Consider the following 20,741-nt stretch of genomic DNA (forward strand, 5'->3'; position numbering starts at 1 on the left):
GTGATCTACTTGGTTCTAGCTTTGAAAGGTGGTCGTGGAATGTGGCAAAAGCTGAATGACTGAAAGGATGTTGAATGTTTTCCACAAAGGCATGTTGTAGCTAAACGTGACCTTAGGTCAGCATTTCTTTAGCCACGTGTATCGTTTCACTCTGCTGTTTGTGTTTGAGGAGTCGTGGCACCCCCTTCCTCTTTCTTTTGCTTTTAACTAACTTGATAAAAATCAATTTGCACTGGGTGACATGCTAATGCACGTGTCACCCGGTAATCTTAAAACGAAGCATATTTGCATGCTTTTTTTTATGGTCCCATTATTGAGAGCTCAGAAGCAAATGAGATCTCCGAAACACACAAGCTCCAGGTGGTACAGGAATGGAGGCAAAGAAAGGTGGAGGTAAGGGGGGCAAATCAATAGGCCTTTATTACTCATTCACTGACATCTCCTATGTATGTACACGCGTGGCCATTCGCTGGCCGTTCGCCGGCCACATTAGTAGGGCCGGGATGCCTGCTGGTCAACGGCCTGGACGCACTTGGCCATGGTGGGCGACGCCCGGCTAATGGCGTCCGTCATGTAGAAATCCCGCAGCGACAGCAGCTGTGGCCTCAGCGGTTCCTGGGCCGAGAGTTCGGCGGATTTTGCGGCGGCATCGTCGTCCGGTATGGGGCCGGGCTCCTGTCGTTCCCCGTATCGGGTCAGGTGGGGCGCCAGCTCGTTCATGCGGCCCCGCACCTCGCTCAGGCTGTCATAGGGCAGGGGTGCTCCGAGCACTTCCGACAGGGCACGCACGACCTGGGTTGGAGAGCATAAACAAAAAAATTGAAGCTGTTCCACTCAATGCGAAAGCTGTCGGAAGTGCAGAGCAGTGATTCGCCATAATGGACGGAACGCCGGGCTCTACTTGGGTCCATTATCTCGCTGCGCCGCCTGATTTCGGCAGTCGCTTGACATCGACCGTTAGCGAGCTACGACAAGGTGAGCCCATAAAGTGCTTTGCACTTAAAAAATTGAACCGGTTTCGCTCAATGTGAAAGCTCTCAAGTGCGGAGCAGTGATTCGCCAAAGGGGCTGCGGCAGCCTCTCTTGACTAAATTCAGTATCAGCCTGGCGTTGATACTAAAAGTAGCCAAGAGAGAGCACTGCAGCCCCTGAAGAGGCATCTCTTTCTTCGCTTCCGTTTTGTTGGTTTTCAGGGCGCATTACTAAGATAGGCACGTTGGCAACGCTTCCCATGAACAGCTCACCCAGAATCAGAGTTCTTTGTAACTGACATGCACCTGCTCTGCTCACGGTACGAACACATTCACCTTTCACACGGCACGCACCAGGTTAGACAAAACAATGCTAGGCATAAAACTGTAATCTTCATATTTCCTGATACTACGAATCCGGGTGAATGCACCATAGGAAGCATTTTTTTGATGCATTGCTTGGAACTAATGACTAACACTGTTTTTCTTGTCCGTTGTTCCTCCCAAACTGGCCGATTATCTCTAATTATCTCGGGTAATATTTGACTGACCCAGAAAATAGTGGCATATTTGAAATCGGTGGAAAAAAAGCAGCCAAGACTGACAAGTTTCAGAGTTCACTTAAAAGTTAAAAAGCAATCGTTTTAAGACCCACGCCCTCCCTTTAAAACAAAATAGGCAACAGTTTTGCGGTGCTGTTTTCACTGCACACTGCCTTCGCTTGCGACATTCTCGGAACTTATCTGGAGCTGCAGCAAGGAACTCCTTGCTAAAAGGGAGACCTCTTCGAGGGAATTTCTGTCTTCACAGTGGCACACAACACCTTCAACTAATACCTCCAGGTTCGAAGTACATCTTTTCTGAGCAGTTTTGTACACCGACGCCTCTTATGGCAAACACTATTGCAACTTGCACATTGTTACAGACCTCGCTAACTCAAGGTGGGAAGCATTATGATGACAGCTGCAATGTGTCACAATGCATGCACGGACAAATGTTGGCGTCACGCCAAGCCTCGGCATCAGACTTCACAACAAAAACACACCCTGCCTCTTTTTCTGTCACATTTCACACACACTGCACATTATTCTCGCACGCAGAGCAACGACTGGGGGAGCAGCCGGTCTCGCTTGAACAGCCACGGGAGTAGGAACCATTTATACACACCACCAAATCCGAGCTTCAATTCCTGCCTGTACTGTGCCCCTCTGGGCATTTAGAAAGCTACCACCACCATCATCATCACCAGCTTGTTCGTGTCCAGTGATGAAACAAGGACTCCCCCAAATTCCTCCAGCCATTGCCGTCTTGCTATTTTTGTAATCTGTCCTCTGCACCCATAGAGTTTCATACTAATATATGCTAGACGGAAATCTGTCGCTGCAGTCGCATGCTGTCATGGATACCACCATAGCAGCAAGCGACGTTCCTCACCTACTTGACTTGGCTAGCCATACAGCTTATTTTCTCTCTTGAAGCCAAAAGCAACAAAGAAAAGTAACATTATTTTCTTGTTTGTCTTGCATAAAGCTTCTAATTAATTTCTGACGAGTAAAATTTTTGTGTAACCCGATTTTGTTCATAATTAAACACATCTAAATAATCATTTAGAATAAATAGTATTATATATTGCTTCTTTGCAGCCACAGGCAACTTTTCAGCCTGTTTATGAGCCACGCCAAGGACAAGTGGAACATACATGACGGCACCGTCGACGAAGCACAGCCTGCCTAGACACTGGTGTCATATTTCTCTCTCGTGTATATATTAGTATGAAACTCTATGTTGAAGGTGAACATTTTGACAGACTTCTGTCTGGTTGGGAAGTTACTGAACTGAGATTTAATTATGCTCCAACCAATACATAGACAAAACCTGACGTTTCGAAGCCCGCTCGGCTTCTTCTTCAGGGGTGACTGGGGCCACGCTGCAACTGCGTTTCTAGTCTTTCACTTTTGCTGGCCTCACACAAAGCCCCTCGCTGCAGCACGTAATGCGTGTGTGTACACCGAAGGAAGAGTGCCAAGCGAGCGATTAACGTTCCCAGGGGTGCGTGGGATATGCCACGAATCAAGGAAAAGCCGCTTCCGCCAGTTCGTTTCCCTATCGAGGATGGCCGTTCCGGAGAAGTCAATTTTGTGGTCGGCCACTTCATCCCCAAATTTCCTTATTTTGTCCCTACATTGAGTTAAACTGTCTTCCCCTGCTTTGAGTTCAGTCTTTCGCCAGCCATTCGTGGGATAGCTCAAACCGGTGAGGGTGAAAACGTAGATGCGCGGTCACCTTCCAGTCTTCACGAGCTAGGCCGGGTGGGTTGACGGCGGGCAGCGTCTGCTGGGCCCGCCCCTCCGTGTTGACGTAGGTGGCCTGCTTCTCCGTATGGGCTGCTCCGGGCAGCACCGCGTCCGCCAGCTCGGCACCCCGGTCACCATGGTGGCCCTGCGCACACACCGACCGCTCAGGGACACCACTCCACCTTCTCTCTCCCTCTCTTCCACCGTTAATTTTTGGGAGCGCAAGGGCACGAAAAGGCATGCACAGGAGAGAACCCGTCAGCAGCACAATTCCTGCCAAAATTCAATTCAATTAATTTATTCAGCCTTCTTAACAAAGAACAACACGAATGCTAGGGCAAGGACAAAAAGCCACTAGGCAGCAGCTTGACAAAGGTCCTTGCCCCTGAGTTTGGCAAGGTGCAGCAACAAGCATGATCGAACAAAAACACAAATACAAGCTTACATCGAACTTAGTGAAAGAACAAGCGTACAACCAACACATATACATTACACCTTGATACAAAGGTTCACAATGTTTCATAATAAAACAGACAGGAGACAACAACATACAATATTTCATATCTTGAATATTATTTGCAACAATCAAAATATATACAATCAAAATATATAAAATATAAAATGAGTTCTGTTCCCCTAAGAGTGAGTTCTCTTTCCAGGTACATCATCAGTAACAGTTTTTGACGAGTGTCTGCTATGAGCTTGTTGTACACTTTGGTGATCCAACGGTGGTAGTAAGTTTAGTACCATTTGTGAGAGTACCATTTGTGTAGCCATTGAGCAGGAGAGGTTCGAATGGGGTCACATAAAACAGAGGCCTAGCAAATCAAAAGAAGCAAAGAAGGTTAACTGCTCGTTCCCTTCTCAGTGACATTAAAGTTTGCAGCCAAATTGGGTGCAAACACATCAAATCTGGGGCGGTATTCTCGAGTTTTGTCCCTTTTGCGTCCCTTTCAAAAGTGTCCCTTTTGGCGAGCTCTGATTGGCTAAAAGCAAACAACCGGAATTGACGTAACGCAAGCGCGGCAAACCTACTGCCAACCTTTCTCCATACTGCCAACGACCACTTCTTAACCGGAAGTACGTCATGATAAAAGGGACGCAAAAGGGACGTTTTCAAAAGGGACAGTTACGAGAATACCGCCCCTGTGTGTGTAGCAGCACGCCGCAGTATAGGTGTTGTGCTGGAGTGCAAGTGTGATTTCACTCAGTGCTGAAACGAGCCAAAATTGGCCAAAGCTAACCATAACTGGCTGGCATGACACTGAGCCACAGTGCACAAGGGTTAACTACGGATCTCTTATTTTCCACCCTCCCATTGACAACGACCGAGAAACCTCATGAACTGATGTTAATCCCGCACTGTCTAGGCCGGTGTAGTCCTCCAACCCTTCCAGTACACTCCAGCCCTTCTGTGTTGAAATAAAGTATTCTAGGTATTGTTCTTCTGCCCGACCACCTGCACAATCCCATAATAGGTCCAAAAAAAGCGAAGCTCAGTCACAGTGCCGGGTATTTTTCTTGCATCTGTTGGCAAGTACGCTGCAACAAGCTTAGTTCTACAGCGCCCAGCATCGACTTCCTGCATCAGCCTGGACTGCAGCTGTCGAAAAGTAACAGAGGGGTAAAGGTTAATTCAAATCACCGTTCTTTTTAACTTGAGCCCAAAGCTTGCACACACGCCTATCTTCACACTTCAAAAACCTCTTCTTGCTCAGCATCACAACTCTTCAGCTGTCCCAGCATTGCAGTAGGTACAAAATCTACAGTAATTAGTTGGTTACAATGCACAAGTGGACTAAATGATTGACCAATTACGGTCATTACTTCCGTCCCTTGCACCACTCTGCTCACACAATAGGGCTCTTCGACTATTGGCTCTCGACTGCCCCAAAATGCAATCCGGTGGATTTAACTTTTCCAATAAAATCTTGTAGTGTGGAGAGTCTACCACTGAGGCTGCAAATTGAAAAGCAGCGCCAGAGTGTACGCACGAGCAAGCCTCCTGCTTTGATCCCTTCCTGCCGCGAACAGAAGCGGGGCCAGAGGGAGTCCTTGCCTGGTACACGACGAAGCAGTTGGCGGGCAGGTCCTCCCTCCTGACGGCCCCTTCGTCAGCTCCGAGCAGGTAGAGTACGTTGGGCTTGACCTGGCGCACCGCGTCGGGGCCTGGCCGGAAGCCCAAGTCCAGGGCCGCTCCCTGGGCGGCAGTCCGCTGGAGGACGTTCAGCACCCGCCAGCCGGACTCCGCTCCCGTTGCCCGCTGCGCCACCTGGCGGGCGAGCGCCAGCACGGCTGCGCCGTCCGAACGCTGCAGCGGCACGCTGCCCACCAGCACCAGGGGGCGCTGCGCTTGTGCCAGGACCTGTGCGGAGGCAAGAGGCCAGGAAGGAGGTGGCACATCATAATCATCATCACAGGGTGCATTGTGTCCACTGTAGGGCAAAGGCGCCTGTTCCAGCAATCACCATCATCATCGGGTGCACCATGTCTACTGTAGGGCAAAGGCGCCTGTTCCAATCATCATCATCAAATGGCACACCATGTCTACTGAAGAGCAAATGCGCCTGTTCCAATCATCATCATCATTGGGCAGATCATGTCCACTGTAGGGCGAAAACACCTGTTCCAATTGACCACTACATCTACGCGAGCCGAGAAGTGCCAGATCATCATAATCATCATCAGCAGCAGGGCAGATGACGTCCAGCATAGATGTCTGCCCCGACTGACCGGTAAGTCCATTGGAGCTGAGAAGTGGCACGTCATCATCATCACTACCATCATTAGAGGTCGGTTGATATTCAGTGCAGGGTGACAACATGTGCTATGATAGACCAGGTAACCTACGGAAGCAGAGTAGTGCCAGATCACCATAACCATCATCATCAGAGGTTGGTTGATGTCCAGTTCAGAACAAAGGCTCCTTTCTGTTTGGTAGACTGGTAAACCACTCCTACTCAACCTGTGCCACCCAAGCACATTCCCTGCCTCCTCGAGAGCATCAAGAAGTTGTCTGTCTGCATGTGGGCAAAACTACCTCTCATTGGGACTGGAACAGTGGTGTGGAACGACTGCATCTTGAGACAACGCTGCTGATAATGAAGGGGCGCCGAGATGTGCAGTCTTTGTCAAAGGTTTCTAGGCCATGCTGAGGGCTAATAAGCTGAAAGAATTCAAAATAAAAGCTCACCTCTTGGGTAAAACTGAAATTTCTTGCCTGGAAAGCTGGCAAAGGACATTTCTTTCTTAATGTCACACACTAATTCAGTCCCACTTGAACGTTGAGCATTTGCTTTGAATCCTTTGTGGCCCAGAAGCATTTCAATAGGCCTAGGAAATTTTGACACCGACTGAACATACATGTGTCAAGGCTTATCATAATCATTATCGTCAGCACTTTTTGTAAATGCTGGTGGTGACCATAGGAATAATACATTGTGACTTACTAATATATGAGTGTCAAACTAATTCGGTCACACTATAGTGCCAAGCTTTTTGCTTTGAAATATTTTCAGCCCAGAAACGTTTGGCATGACCTAGAAAATTTACACAATGATTGTACATGTGTACAGCAAAGGTTACTGTAATAATCGTCACCAGCACTTTTTGTAAACGCTGGCAATCGCCATGATGATAATAAGTTGTGACCTCCTCACATACACTCCGAGATGTAGTTCAAAAAGACTGCGAGTCAGGCGAGTTGCTGAATATTCATCATTACCGATCAGTGCACAAGAAACAAGCCACAAAACGTCTAATCTGGAGACAGTCTTTGAACTGCTGCGCTTGGCTCCACTACTAATCAAGCAGAATCCTGTTGGTCTTCACGCCGTGTCTTATTGTAGAGTCCATCACTCCTTTTTGTCTCGTTTCATGTGCACTGATCATTCATGATTTACATTTCGAGAAAAAAAAAGCACACCATGCTCCAAAACAAGCAAGTCTGGAGTTCCAAAAGGCCCTATTTGTAGTTCACATCTCAATTACATGCAAGGCACTTGACACCAGACGATGCAAACATTTTCCTGAACTATACAGACAACACATCCAGCTACATTCACCATACTTCTTGGCAACAACCCAACGTTTTCTATCAAGCGTGTTTTTCAGTTTTTGAAAGACGTCAAATTCTTACAGCTCTTTACATATCATGCACAATCATCCTGACCGTATACACCAACTCTCTTCATTACCTCTTGTTTCGTTTCACTTTTGTTTTTGCTGACCTAATTTAGTATTTACGTTTACATCACTGTCATTCAATAACTCTTTGCCCTAGCAGGCCTTGTGCCACTAAACACCAACCATCATCATCAAACATACCACCACACTCTCCCCTACAATGACCTCCACCCCCCACCTTGCAGAAGGGGTGCGACCCGGCCGCCAGCGCCTGCAGGGTGGCCGGACTGTCGCCGAGCTGCTCGTAGTCGTACGTCAGGTCCATGTCGGGCGGCCCCAGGGCGGCCACCCGCAACTCGTTGTGCAGCCAGTTCTTGCGGATGCGCGCGTTCAGCGTCGTCGCCTCCCACCTCGGGTTGGCCCCGAGAAGTAGCACCAAGTCCGCTTCGTCTACGGCCGCCAGTCCCGCGCCGAACAGGTAGTCGGCGCGCACGTCCGCCGTACCTGGGAGGCGAGATCCCGTTCCCTCATGGGTACAAGCCCCCCACTTCCTGTGCGAACCCGGCGCCACCTATCGGTTCACTTCAAACACTACCGCTATTGTTCTGAGCAACTGCTAGCAGCAGTAGCAGTGTGTTTTAGTGGCGCAGGGGTGCCTGACGCCAAAGAGCGCAAAGTCTATGTTGCTTAGTTTTCCAATGTTTCGTCTTCCGTGAAGAAAAAATACAAGTTTGGTTCAGCAGAACGACTGCTTCGTCCCAATTAACAATGTTAAACCAATTTTATGGCAAGCTTCGAACAAAACATGCGAAGCAGTGGCGACTGCCTAGCCACTTTTTGGCAACTTTGTTATGACTTTGTTATGATTAACGGCTGCCAACCTGAACCATCGCTAATACGCCTGCCACACGGCAAATCTAATGTCATTCAAAGTGAATGACATTAGCTGTTAATGACATTCGGTTTGGCTGTGCGGGTCTACACGGCGAAACAAATGTTATCTGATAGTAATAGAGCTGATGATTAGCGAGCTCGCAAAATCCGCAAAATTATATTTCAACTGCACCTAGAATGTTTTCATATGTAACATCTTTTTAGGACATAACAAAGGATTATCTTTTAAAATAAAAATAAGAAAATTACCGGTTTAGGTGACATCAGTAGACATTACAAGCCAAGAAAAGTCCGCAAGAAATCCGTATTAGGGTAACGCACGCACTGGAGACAAGATTTTTTTTCTTGTTAGCACTTGTTTGTCTTTATTTAAAAAACAACACGACGAGGAAAATATAAGTTTACTAACAGTTTCTAGAGACAGTATTCCTTGATTTATTACGTACTCAACTTTTTTCTCTAGTGAAGCGCCACTGCTGTCGAGGCTACTCATTTGGCTGCTGAATGAGCTCCCAAACCTCAGTTAGCTGCTAAATGTCATTCGCCTCAAATGTCATTCACTATACCCGTGTAGCGCCGAATTAATGACATTTAGAGCGAATGACATTTGCTGTAAATGTCATTAGATCTGCCGTGCGACAGGGGTATTAGACACGACTGGACGATTGTAAGGGGGCCTGTAGTTCTTTTTGATCGCATCGCTTGAATGCCGATGTGCAGTTAACGCACTGAAAATTACACTATTAGTGCTGGCTTGTACATCACCCCTGCCCATAACACATCACTGAAGCGCGAAACTTGAAAGATTTTCAATACTTCTTGCATTCTTTTGATTACAAAATGTGTTTTGTCTGCAATGGAACAGAGTGAGGCGCTGAAGATTAGTTCTTTCAAATTAAACAAAGCTGCATATTGTCTCCATGGCCCCTTTAAAGCTACTGATGGGGTGAACGTGATGTACACTGAAACAGTTAATCATCACCATCATCACCAGCCTACCTAAGCCAACTGCAGGGCAAAGGCCTCTCCCATTAATCTCCAATTACCCCGGTCCTGTGCTAGCTGCGACCACTTTATCCCCGCAAACTTCTTCATCTCATCTGCCCACCTAACTTTCTGCCGCACCCTGCCACGTTTGCCTTCTCTAGGGATCCACTCTGTTACCCTTAATGACCGACGGTTATCTTGCCTTCGCATTACATGCCCTGCCAACGTTTATTTCTTCTTAATTTCCACTAATATGTCCTTAACAAGCGTTTGTTCCCTGACCCACTCCGCTCTATTCTTGTCCCTTAATGTTACACCCATCATCTTCCGTTCCATTGCTCGCTGAGTCGTCCTCAATTAGAGTTGAACCCTCTTAGTGAGCCTCCAAATTTCTGCCCCGTAGGTGCAGATAAACAGATAATAGAGGGGCGTAAAGGGGCCTCGAACTACAACTTGCAGATGGTCACAATGAAAAGTGAAAATGATGATGTGAAGGCATAGAGGATGCCTTGAGCCTCAGAGCAAGGCCCTTGCCCCACCAGGGACAGCAAGAGTCCCGGTACATAGCGGAAAATCTCTAGAACCGCCCTCGTTCCCAGGAAGGCCCGAGGTTACGTGCGGTAAGAAATGAGTGATAAAAATCTGCCATGAAGGTTAAAAGGATAAAAGTCACATGGTTAAAAACACGGGTTCATCCACTAAAGACAACGAAGGGTGCAATGAGGCTCTGCGTTTTGAGAAACTGCCAAGAGACCCTGCTGTTCACCCTCGGTAGTCTAACGGGTAGAACCGCAGGCTTTGGAATGAACACACTGAGTTCGAGCACCAGCATTGCCACTTTCTTTTCCCTCAAAATCCATGATCTTTTCCTAGTGTAAAATGTTCTCTTAGCTCAATTCTGCACACACTATTTTTTGTAAATAAAAGTGGTTTAGTATCCTTCAAGTTGTTTTTGAGGTGGGGCACGGCATATCGACACATTTAATGGATGTTCTGCATTTCACCGGAAATGCCAGGCTTGTACAGCCATGAGCAAAAGTTTACGAACCACGAAAATAACAATTTTAGGTTATTTCTCTCTTCCAGTTGTAGCCCACAAACAGGGGTATACACGTGAAATGTCGTATGATTACTCAGGTATTGCAAGAATACCGTACGTAATGCCCTGGGCTGCCGCATGGCAGAGAAATAACCCAAAAATGCGGCTTTCGCGGTCTATAACCTTTTGCTCTTGACGGTACCTATCATTAATTTTTATTCTATAATGTTGACTCAACCCAGTTCTATGCATCCTGCCGTAAATAAGGGTGGTTTGGTATCTTGTAGGTCAATTCAGGGGTGGAACACGGCATATCGACACGTTTAATTAATGTTTTGTGTCAGATCAAAAGTGTCGTTTTTGTACCTATCTCGAAATGGAATGTCGTACCTGGGAACCGTTCCTCCGTGCATAGAGTCTCCGAGCCCAAACTGTTGAATAGGTCCTTGAGCGCAACCAGGGCCTCGGCGTCAGCGAGTGCGCCCGTCAGGGCAGCAATGCCCCCCGTGCCATCTGGAGACGCAGCCGAAGCTGCAGCCGACAGGCGGTCAGCCACAGCCGACAGCACCTGCTCCCAGCTGCATGGCTGCAGCAAGCCCTGCAGAAAAGGCGAACCAGCGTGATATTGGTGCTAATGCGTGAGCATTCTTAGGCAACTTTTTACAGAAATCTGTCTGTCCCACGCGTACATAACGCACGAAATGGTAAGACGTCACAAATCCAGCCTCTGCCAGCAAGTTCATAACGTGACACAATGCCCTTTACACGTGTACACGAACCATATGGAGGGTTCATGCACAGACATTTGAAATGTTTGCCAGTTTGCATACACATTGTAGGTGTAGAGGTGCCGTCAAAAGTAGTTGGAACACAGTCTCGTGAATTTACTAGAATTTCTTCTTCTGGAAACTGCTTGGCTGTTTGGCTGTGCATTTAAAGGAGTCCTCCTTAAAAGAGAAAAAGCTTCCTGTAAACTGGTAACGGCTGTCATAAACCAGCAAGACAAATATTTCGCGATATTCACAAATCCTTGTTCAGGTTACTTATGACGGCACCTGTACATCGGCTACATGAATGGCCATCGCACATGTCACACCACGCTGCAGCATGTCTGGTTACGTGACATAATCTTCTTCCACTATTAATAGAGCTCCCACAGAAAATATTGTATTGGACCAAATAACCAGGTAAAAGTGTGGTCACCAACTTGGTGTTACACAGAGGGGGCCATAAAGTGAAATTTTTGTGCAAAACTAGAGTGCAAGTGAGCGAGCAACTCGCCTTCGAAAACGTTTTTTGAAGTGGCTTGATTAATGGTGCAACGTGCTGTATGGTATCATTTGTGGCGAAATCAGTTTGCCGAAAATAGAAGCATGATGGTGTGTATTTCATAAAGCAATTAATGCTCTTCCCCACAACTGACACACTATTCTCTACTTCATGCTGTCAGCTTACAAGAAGGCATCATGCCTTACTAGCAGGTTACGTAGAAGAAGATGAAGAAAAAAGCATGAACAAGTGTAACATGCAGAGTATATGAGAGCAGAGCTTAAGTTATTCCGAAGCTGACGCAGCACTTCAACAAAATCTTAGCACATTTTCATTAACACACCCGAAAGTTCTGCCTTGGATTACAAACACAAATGAAGCTGCATAGAACCCCACAACCTTTTGCCATAGATGCTGGCACCATGTGGCGTAAACGCCACAGCGGTGGAGTTTCTCCTGCGTTTTTAACACCCCAGCGCAGTTTTTCGAGCACCAATAAATGCAAACAATAAAGCATCGCACTCCAGGATTGAGAAACTCCACCAATGCACTTCAGCTAAAAGGGCTGTCTGTTTTACACACCGAAGCGATTTCACCTCCAAGATGCATCGTATCGAAGAGTCTTACGTTACTATTAATAACCAATACTGCGTTGGATCACAAGGCACTGGTTGGATGAAACACACATCGGGCTTTTTCTTTTACACGGTTGTCACACTTTGAGATTGCATAGTAGATGCTCCACCCCCCCACCTGCCGGTCTCGCAGCATTGGCGTGGTGAGGCGCTGTCGTCGGAGGCCGTCGTAGGCAAAGCGCGTCTTGTCCGAGATCCACTCCTCGTTGATGTCGTCGTTGGGCCGCGGCAGGACCCGGAGCAGGTCTCCCGTGCGCGTGCTCAGCACGATGTTGCTGCCGAGGCCGTCCAAGATGTCAATGCTCTCCACCTTGCGCGTCTCCCAGGGCCGCGCCACGAACGAGTACGGCTTGGACGTGAGGGCGCCCACGGGACACAGGTCGATGATGTTGCCCGACAGCTCCGACAGGAACATCTTCTCCACGTACGTACCCACCTGGGTGGCGAAATCGGTTTTTCATCATCATCATCAGCTTGTTCACGTCCATTACACTTTGATCTTATCCAAAAGTTCACTGTATGACAGAGGTCTTCCTTACTTTACATGTTTCAGTTAGTTTCAATTCTTAACCTTCTTCCCCAATAAGATAAAAGTCTGACTTGGCCAATCCCCCAGAGTGGGTATGCGCCAGTGTTATGTTGGCTCTGACTAACTACTCAAGGCCTCACCTGAAGCTTTCCAGATGCTTCCACTGCAAGTTTGTCCAGTTCGTTCTTTTCACGGTTTGGGAAAACGTGCACTATCGACAGGGGGAAGAGAAAAAGATGACGACACAAAGCATCTTCTTTTTCTCTTACCCCTGTCGATGGTTCGTGCTTTCTAGAACCCTTATGTCACACCAACTCGCCCAAGCAGCCACTCTTACAAGTTCATTCTTTTCCTCGCAGTCGGGTTGCCTAACTTAAACACCACAGCACTCCAGCACCAGGTACACTCTACAAGTTAAAACAGCTCTGGCAATGCAACATGAACTAAACAAACCCTTGGTACAGCTCCGTCAAAGTGAAACTTGACCTCAACGTCTGGAGGGGCATTTAAAAACACAGGCACCAGCATGTCGTTGGCAGACAGCTTCTTGGCCAATCCCCCCTGGGTATGTTCCATGCTCTGAGTCAATTAACCAACCATCCAGCCTCTCCAAAAGATTTCCAGCCACCGAGTTCATTCATTTCCCCGTAACTGGTTAAGCTAACTTAAACGAAACAGCGCATAGCAGCACCAGGTGCGATCCACAAGTGAAAGCAGCTCTGGTGACACTACGTAAACTAGCGAACCCCGCGTTTGCCCTCTCTGTCAAATTGACAATCGACCTCAAATCTTGAAGTCTGTGGGAGGGGTATTTGAAATTGAAGGCGCCACCTGCATGTCGTTGCCGCGACCGGTGGTGCCGAGGTCGTCCACACCGGCGACCTCACTGGCGAAGCGAATGCAGCGCGTGCACTGGATGCATCGGGTCATGATGGTCTTGACCAGCGGGCCCACGTCCTTGTCTTCGACGGCGCGCTTGCCCGAGTAGTGCACGTCGGTGAAGCGGCTGCGGTCGCTGCCGAAGGCCATGGACTGGTCCTGAAGGTCGCACTCGCCGCCCTGGTCGCAGATGGGGCAGTCCAGCGGATGGTTCATCAGCAGGAACTCCATGACCCCCTCGCGGGCCTTGCGGGTCATGGGCGAGTCGGTTCGCACTCGCCAGCCCTTCATTACGGGCATGGCGCACGCCGCGACGGGCTTGGGCGACTTCTCCACTTCCACCAGACACATTCGGCAGTTCCCGGCCACGGAGAGCCGCTCGTGGTAGCAGAAGCGCGGGATCTCGACGCCGACCATCGCGGCCGCCTGGAGCACCGTCGTGCCAGGATCGACGAGCACGGGCTTGTCGTCGATGAAGACCTCGATTTTCTCCGGCTTCGCCTGCTGCTTCTGCTGTTGCGGCAGGCAGGCGGCAGTGCGCAGGGCACGCGAGTTTTGCGCTAGGGGCCTCAAAGAGGCCCGTAGGCCCTGATTAAGCGGTACGCGAAGCATGTTTACACACAGAACAGGGAGGATTTTGTTTACAGCCGTCCGGGCTCACCGGCTGGGACCGCACGAAGATTATGGAGGTCACATTGACGCCAGCGCCCCCTGCGCCGTCGTTTTATTGGCCGCGTAGCAGCAGGCCCAAGAAGCTCCGCAAGAAGTCGGAGCTTCTTCTTTTTCCTTCTCTGCTTGTGAATTGAGCAACTAGTGACTGACCTAGCCTGATTCGATGCTGTTATCATCTTTGCCAGCTTTCTCGTCACCCCTAAAGTGCCGTGCTCACGGATCTGTGTGCCGGCGGATCAGCTGTGAGTGCGGCCGATATCTTTCCTGTTGACGGCGCTGCCTCCGTTGCCCCTGACGTGTACTACCACAACCGGGAGCATGGCGCTCGCCAGCAGTTTTCCTTGCGCCGCGCTCTTACTAACTTTACTATGTGAAAGTAGGCTCGCTGGAGCATCGGGCCTGCCGGAACGAATCTGGTGCGTCGACAGCAATTGCCAAGGTAAGATATGGCTGGAGATGCGGGCTTCAAGTGTATGCGTGTCTCGGTTGACTGCCGCTGTGTCACTCGAATGCACGCATATTGTCCTATCTTTCGCCAGCAACGTTCCTTCCTTCGAGTGTGCCGTTTGATTCGATGACAGTGTGGTGGGTCGTGGATGTGTTCGTGAGAAACTGGCCAACGTTTTCTAGCCGTTTTGGTGTGTTTGCAAAAACTCCTTTGACGCCGTCGTCATACTGGGTGACCGAAGGGTGGACTTGCTTGCTACTCGTATCTCGCATTCCCTTGCCGGCTTTTTTCCTAGCTCGCGATGTTCCAGACGAAAGTTCAGCGTGCCCTGTAGCAATTATTCTACCCCGTTTCGTTCAACGCCAAAGTGTTTTCGCCGATCTAGCGCGCACCGTGACCGGATTATGCAAGAGGCGCTGAAGCATCACGAAGCTTGGGGCGGGTAACGGTTTCAGCTAGCTACTGTAAGCTGTGTTGTCTTGGCTTACCTTGCGACTACTTTTCCCTGTTCCATTTAAAAGGGCAGTACCACGAAATCCGAGCCGAGAAAGCTTTTTAGATGTTTCTTACGGGGGTGCATTGTAAGAACCCCCCCAAAATTTCAGTAACACCACTTACTGGTGTACATTGTTAACCCCCCCTACCCCCCCTAAAAAAAAATTGCAGTAATACCATAAAACGACATCTGCCTACACAAACGCAGTACAAGAAACCACGCTTGCTTCGTACATTGGGTTCCAAAACACATCTACAAAACTGTAATCTGGATGCCTCTGGTATCAGCATTGTTCTACACGTATTCTGAATATGTATTCAGTAGAATAATAAATGTTTTTCTGCGTGTCATTTCAGAAAAAATAGGGGAAGGAATCGCAGTGCAGGACTACCGGGCCATTGACGAGAACTACGTAAACTTCAAAAGAAATGACAGGGTCACTGTCTATGGCATGGGAGAGGACGATGTCCTTCACGTGGAGGTACTTTGTTGTGCCGTACTCTGCCTGTGGAGATGTGAATTCTTGTCGGTCTGACTGCATTAATTCTTTCCAGGTTGGCAATCAACGAGGCTATGTTACAGCAAGTTTCGTCAAAATTGACAAGCAATTTAAGAAAAAAGCTGATCTTGTGGAAGGCAAGGTAATTGAACGATTAAACGCAGTGACAACAGGAATTTCATTAACGATTTTGTATTACAAACTTTTAGATTCCTGGCCTTTCAAGTGAGGCATCTTCAACCGATGTGACTGAAGGTAATATTATCCACTTTTCATTGTAATTGAAACTTGCTTGGCTTGTAGAAGGGCTTGCTCAAGGTAACGTATAACCATACGTAAATGCTATACTTCTAACTTCAAAGCACTAAAATGCAAAGAGGTGTTTGGGCAACATTGATCCTTGAAGAGCTACTGCTTTACTTTTGATAAGAGCTTGCATGCGCAAAGGAGCTTGTCATTCTGATTCTGCGCTAAGTTAAAACCTATAAGTACGAATTTAGGGTGCCAACGTGCCTGCATGTGGGAGCGAATCTTGCACACTGCAGTTTCAGCGGGAGTTTTAGCATACTTAGTGTAGGATTCATCTGCAAAATCCGGGGAAATGCATTCTCAAAAGTTTGGGTGTAGTCAGGGGTTTGAGCACTCGGCGCATATGTGACACAAATGCCGCTAAAAACGGGCCTATGCTGTGACACTCCATGGCGTGTCTAGAGAGCAGCAAAGATGTATCAAGCACACATTTTTCATTGTCTAACACACAGCTGCTACTATACCAACAACAACAACAAAAAAATCTTGGCGCGGTCAAGGGTGGAAACAATGGAAAGAAACAAATGACGTTTGCGCGATCAAAGGCGTGGGGCTATGCTTGCATTTATCCGAAACAGTGCACTAATAGAGTTATAGCCAGAGGAAAACCGGTCCTAGTAACACAACCGGTACATGATTGGCACAACCGGTTTCACCGCCTCCGCGTGTGTGCAGTGGTGCCGGTTCCCTACCGGGTACCATACTGGGACCGGTTCTCTGCTCTGCTCTCTCTAATGTCCTGCTTCTTTAGAGCAGTTTGGTAACGGTGCCGGTCTGCGTCATTTTGCTTTTAGTACTTAACCGTATCAGCATGCCGCTGCCTCTTCTGCATGGCTTTGCTTGCACTCTATGGTCTAGAAATACACTGGGAACGACCTAACCCCTGTGCACGTGCCTCTGTTTTTAGCGGTGAAAGCCACTGTGGAGCCCATGCTCACAGATGCCGTGCCCAGCTCGCCCATCACAAGGAGCTGCAACCTCCACGGTACCGTCATGTACGGTGAATTTTGCGACGATGTGGATGCCACTGAAGAGGCCACCGACACCAGCGATGACCCCACCCGGTTACAGGCCAGTATAGACAGTCCTGGTGCGTTGCCGTACACCGGGTTGCCGCTGTTTCGTGCCCCGAATGGTGCCAAGCCTGGTTCACCAGTGGGCGAAGACACTAAGCTTCCGCTGGACGGCCTTCCAGTGGCCAGCACAACGGAAATGTTTGATACAAATACCACCGGTGAAGATACCGGTGTGAAAGCGGCGGAAGCCGATGAGCAAGGTTCGTCCTCAGAAGCAGTGGAAGTTGATAGCGAGGCATCAAAGGATGAAGGTGCAGTGGAAGAGGAGGAGGAGGAAGGTGAAGAAGCTGAAGAGAAGCCAAAGCCAATCCCCGGAGAAGGAGATGATGATGATGACGACGGGCACGTGGAAGAGGTGACGCCTGATGAAAGCGACCAGGTGGAAAGTTCCCCTGTGGCGTCTAAGGAAGTGCAGACGTCATTGCCATCGGAAACGAGCCTTGATGCGAGTCCTGTGGATGAGGCGGCGGCGTCCACTGCGGCCACACCACCACTGGAACAGTTCGGGGCAGTTGATTCTACGGAGGGCACCTCCCCAACCGTTAGTTTGGGAGAGTTGTCTACATCGACAAGTGAAGCTTCGATAGCTCAAGAGACGAGTTACGGTTACAGTCAAACAGCGGATGAGTCTAAAGCGGCCTTCAGCATGTCTGCTGAGTTGCCGGAGCAGCACTTGGATGCGTCTTCACTACTGTCTTCTGAACAGTTTTCTAGCGTGGCTGCACCGGATGCGAGTCCCAGCGCAAGTCCTGTAGATGAATCTTTGGCGACGTCTAACACAGCCATGCCGTCTTTAGAACAGCAGCAATCCGTTCCATCTGCTTTCTCTGAAGACGCCTCTTCAGCAACCACTGAAGGTTTAGCAGCTTCTGTTGAAACTGGCCCCGCTGAAAGTTCCGCAAATGAACCTTCATCTTCAATCTCAACCACGCCACTAGCAGAACCACCGCTGTCCGAACAAACTGCCTCTGCTCAAGACGTAGTCTTACCTGCCTTGTCCTCCACCGCACATCTGGAGTCTGAGCCAGCCTCCCTTGCCACTTCAGCACCCGTGCAGGCAGAGGAACCCAGTGACAGCTTCGCTGGTCAACCTTCTCCGCTGTCCTCAAATGTGCCACAAGTGAAGCCACAGCTGCCAGAAGAAACGTCCTCCGTACAAGAAGACCCCTCCTTGCCTTCGTTGTCTTCCATTGCTCATCAAGAGTCCGAGTCTTCCTCCCTGGTTGCGTCAATGTCCCCACAGGCAGTACCCGGTGAGAGTCCTGCTGGTCAGTCCACTGCGTCCTTGTCCGCACCACAGGCTTACTTGGTGGACGACCTTTCTACAGCCGTGTCCCAATCAGTCCTCCAGGATTCTTCAAGTACGGCTGCTTTGCCACCCCTCGATGCTTGGAGTGCCTCGACTACAGTGGATGAACCGTTGGCATCGGCCACGACCGCACCGTTTGTGGAACAACCAGTGGCGGCACCATCCGTGGAAGATTCCTCGCCAACGCCGTCATCGGTGCCACCCAACCAATTCAAACAGGAACCTCCCGGGCCAGACTACCTTGGTGGGTCCGTTCCATCAAACGTGGTAACACAGTCCCTGGACCCGCAGCAAGTCCAGTCGGCTTTCTTGAAAGAAGGCCTTTCGTCCGCTCTGCCGGGATCCGAGTCTGACCCCGCGGCTTCCCTGGCTCCGTCGACCGCAAGTCCGTCGGAATCTAGTGCAGGGGGAATCGGAGCTACTGAGACGCTGGACGCGCACACCACTCCATCGGTTCCGGTGGGCGAATCCTTAGAGCCGCCTCCCTCCTTGCTGCCGGCAGATGGACTGGCCAAGCCCCCGGGAGTCCCCCTGCCCGAGAAGCTGACGCAGCCGACAGAAGACGAGCCAAGCGGATTCGTGATGGACTGGAAGGTGCTCGAGGAGTACCTCTGGCAAGTCCTGGCACTGGTGAGTGGCTTTGGCCGTGGCGGGTGCAGATAGGCTTGGCTGCGGCTTTACTGTTTTAAAAGGACCTGTGTAGTGACTACTTGCACCCCCTAGGCCGTTGGTCATCCATGGGGGAGATTAGTTCGAAAAGCGATTCTTTCTGACATGCTTGCTCCCAAGGGTGATTGAGAACTCTACAAGTCAGCAAATGGAGTGTGGGTCGTGTGTGAGAATTTTATTTGGCATTTGTTTGGAAAAAAAAAAAAGGAAATGGGTTGTGGGAGTCCGTGCCACCGTGAGACTGTGCAGGGATTAAAAGAAAAGTTTGAAATTTTATAGATTCTTAGACAAGAGCGAGATGATACGGTGATCTGAGCTGGCATGGTAAACCCAAATGGTTGTCTGTATATATCAGAATTGCTGGTTTTTCTATACCATTCCTAATTGTCTTATGATAGCAGTGAATTTACAGTGAAAGGCTGCTCTAGCGGTATAGATAAGGAGAGGAGAACTTGTCAAAGGGTCGTAGCCAAAAGAAAGAAACTGATTTTTTTTTGACAGTACAGCACTGTTCATTTGCCTAAAAGTACACAAATGCGGTATTTACTCGCATAATGATCGTACTCGCATAATGATGGCACCCTTGAAGTTTGTTGTCAAAATTCGATTTTTTTTAATTTCCCGCACAAATGGACGTACTCTGAACTTGCCGCAGCAGATGTCATATGTGTGCCAAGTCTGGCTGATGATCGTGCTTACCTTGGTTTCGTTTCCTTTCAAAGCAGACATGTCTACGTTATTGCGGCAGACTTGCTGATATTAGCGATATCGACAAGCATGCGTTCAATATTGATGAGGAAGAAACTCTCACTAAATGCACATAATGTACTCGCAAGACAAAGAAGAAAACGCGCTCGGCTTGCTGCGTCGGCCCCCATATCTGGTTTGAGGTCCCGCACTGTGACAGCGGCAGCCACTCATCGGTTACCCTGTTGTCACCTCGCAGCAAACTCGTTCCGGCGCATTCCGTTATTCTTGAAAACATTGCATTTTGCGTCACTTTGCAAAGTGGCTGGCGGCGGTGTGCGGAGTTTTTATTATGTTTTTATTATTTTTATTATGTTCATGAGACCTATTGTAAAAATTCTGACCCGCAACTTGCTTGCCTTTTCTGTGCTCAAAAGTTTTTCGCGAAAAATTTACGCCGCGTAATGAACGCACCCCTAAATCTGCATCAATTGTTTTGAAAAAAAAAAGTGCGATCATTACGCGAGTAAATACGGTATAGGTGGCCCTATTTGGAGCTGGCTTTCAGCAAGCCTTTAAATTTGTAGTCTGGCATCTGTATGTTAATGCTTTGCTTTAAAAAAAAAATTAAGAAAAGGAAAGCAAAAAAGGACAAATTTGCATTGTGCACAAGAGACTTAGATGCAGAAGTTTACAGTTTCGTGCCAGAACATGGATACTTTGAACTTTATAATAAACGTGCCATGTTGCTCAGAGCTCAGGTGTTTGTGCACATGCAGTTAACCATGTAGACAGCTGTCCCCCCTGTCCTTCACCCTTCACAAAAAGGTGTAAGGAAACAAACACACACACACAAACAAAAAGATTCTGCTGGAAATTGGCTGCATGGAGAAGGAAATGGTACAAGTGTGGAGGCCTGTGAACAACAGCTGGTCTCGCAACCGTCTGCCGCAG

The 20,741-nt window shown here is 48.7% G+C and overlaps 2 protein-coding genes across 3 annotated transcripts in view; one reads left to right on the forward strand and one right to left on the reverse strand.

The window, feature by feature from the left end:
- Positions 1 to 394: 394 nt before the first annotated feature.
- LOC144142899 (NADH-ubiquinone oxidoreductase 75 kDa subunit, mitochondrial-like) lies at positions 395 to 14,271 on the reverse strand. Its single transcript, XM_077674729.1, has 7 exons — positions 13,575 to 14,271; positions 12,333 to 12,650; positions 10,701 to 10,908; positions 7,629 to 7,894; positions 5,325 to 5,630; positions 3,255 to 3,410; positions 395 to 792 (listed from the first exon to the last, which is right to left on the reverse strand). Exons 1-7 carry the CDS (start codon positions 14,232 to 14,234, stop codon positions 490 to 492), a joined length of 2,217 nt encoding a protein of 738 aa, XP_077530855.1. The 5' UTR covers positions 14,235 to 14,271; the 3' UTR covers positions 395 to 489.
- Positions 14,272 to 14,368: 97 nt separating this feature from the next.
- The window catches only part of LOC144142897 (uncharacterized), a 31,086-nt gene continuing 24,713 nt past the window's right edge, over positions 14,369 to 20,741 (forward strand). Inside the window, exons 1-5 of one of the 2 annotated variants that reach the window (XM_077674726.1) lie at positions 14,369 to 14,733; positions 15,595 to 15,719; positions 15,793 to 15,879; positions 15,947 to 15,992; positions 16,954 to 19,061. In XM_077674726.1, coding sequence (XP_077530852.1) covers positions 14,613 to 14,733; positions 15,595 to 15,719; positions 15,793 to 15,879; positions 15,947 to 15,992; positions 16,954 to 19,061 — 2,487 coding nt within the window. In that variant the 5' untranslated portion in view covers positions 14,369 to 14,612. The remainder of the gene's footprint in view (positions 14,734 to 15,594; positions 15,720 to 15,792; positions 15,880 to 15,946; positions 15,993 to 16,953; positions 19,062 to 20,741) is intronic. The other variant, XM_077674727.1, reaches the window with a different exon arrangement.

The sequence above is a fragment of the Haemaphysalis longicornis genome, unplaced genomic scaffold (assembly GCF_048455015.1).
Source record: "Haemaphysalis longicornis isolate Haplotype H1 unplaced genomic scaffold, Haemaphysalis longicornis Haplotype H1 scaffold_6, whole genome shotgun sequence".
NCBI lineage: Eukaryota > Metazoa > Arthropoda > Arachnida > Ixodida > Ixodidae > Haemaphysalis > Haemaphysalis longicornis.

Excerpts from the sequence above, each read along its gene's own strand:
- LOC144142899 (XM_077674729.1), bottom strand. The coding sequence starts at position 14,234 with ATGCTTCGCGTACCGCTTAATCAGGGCCTACGGGCCTCTTTGAGGCCC. Across the intron at positions 3,411-5,324 it reads ACTGCTTCGTCGTGTACCAG|GGCCACCATGGTGACCGGGG; the intron begins GCAAGGACTCCC and ends GTGTGTGCGCAG. Across the intron at positions 793-3,254 it reads TAGCTCGTGAAGACTGGAAG|GTCGTGCGTGCCCTGTCGGA; the intron begins GTGACCGCGCAT and ends TCTCCAACCCAG.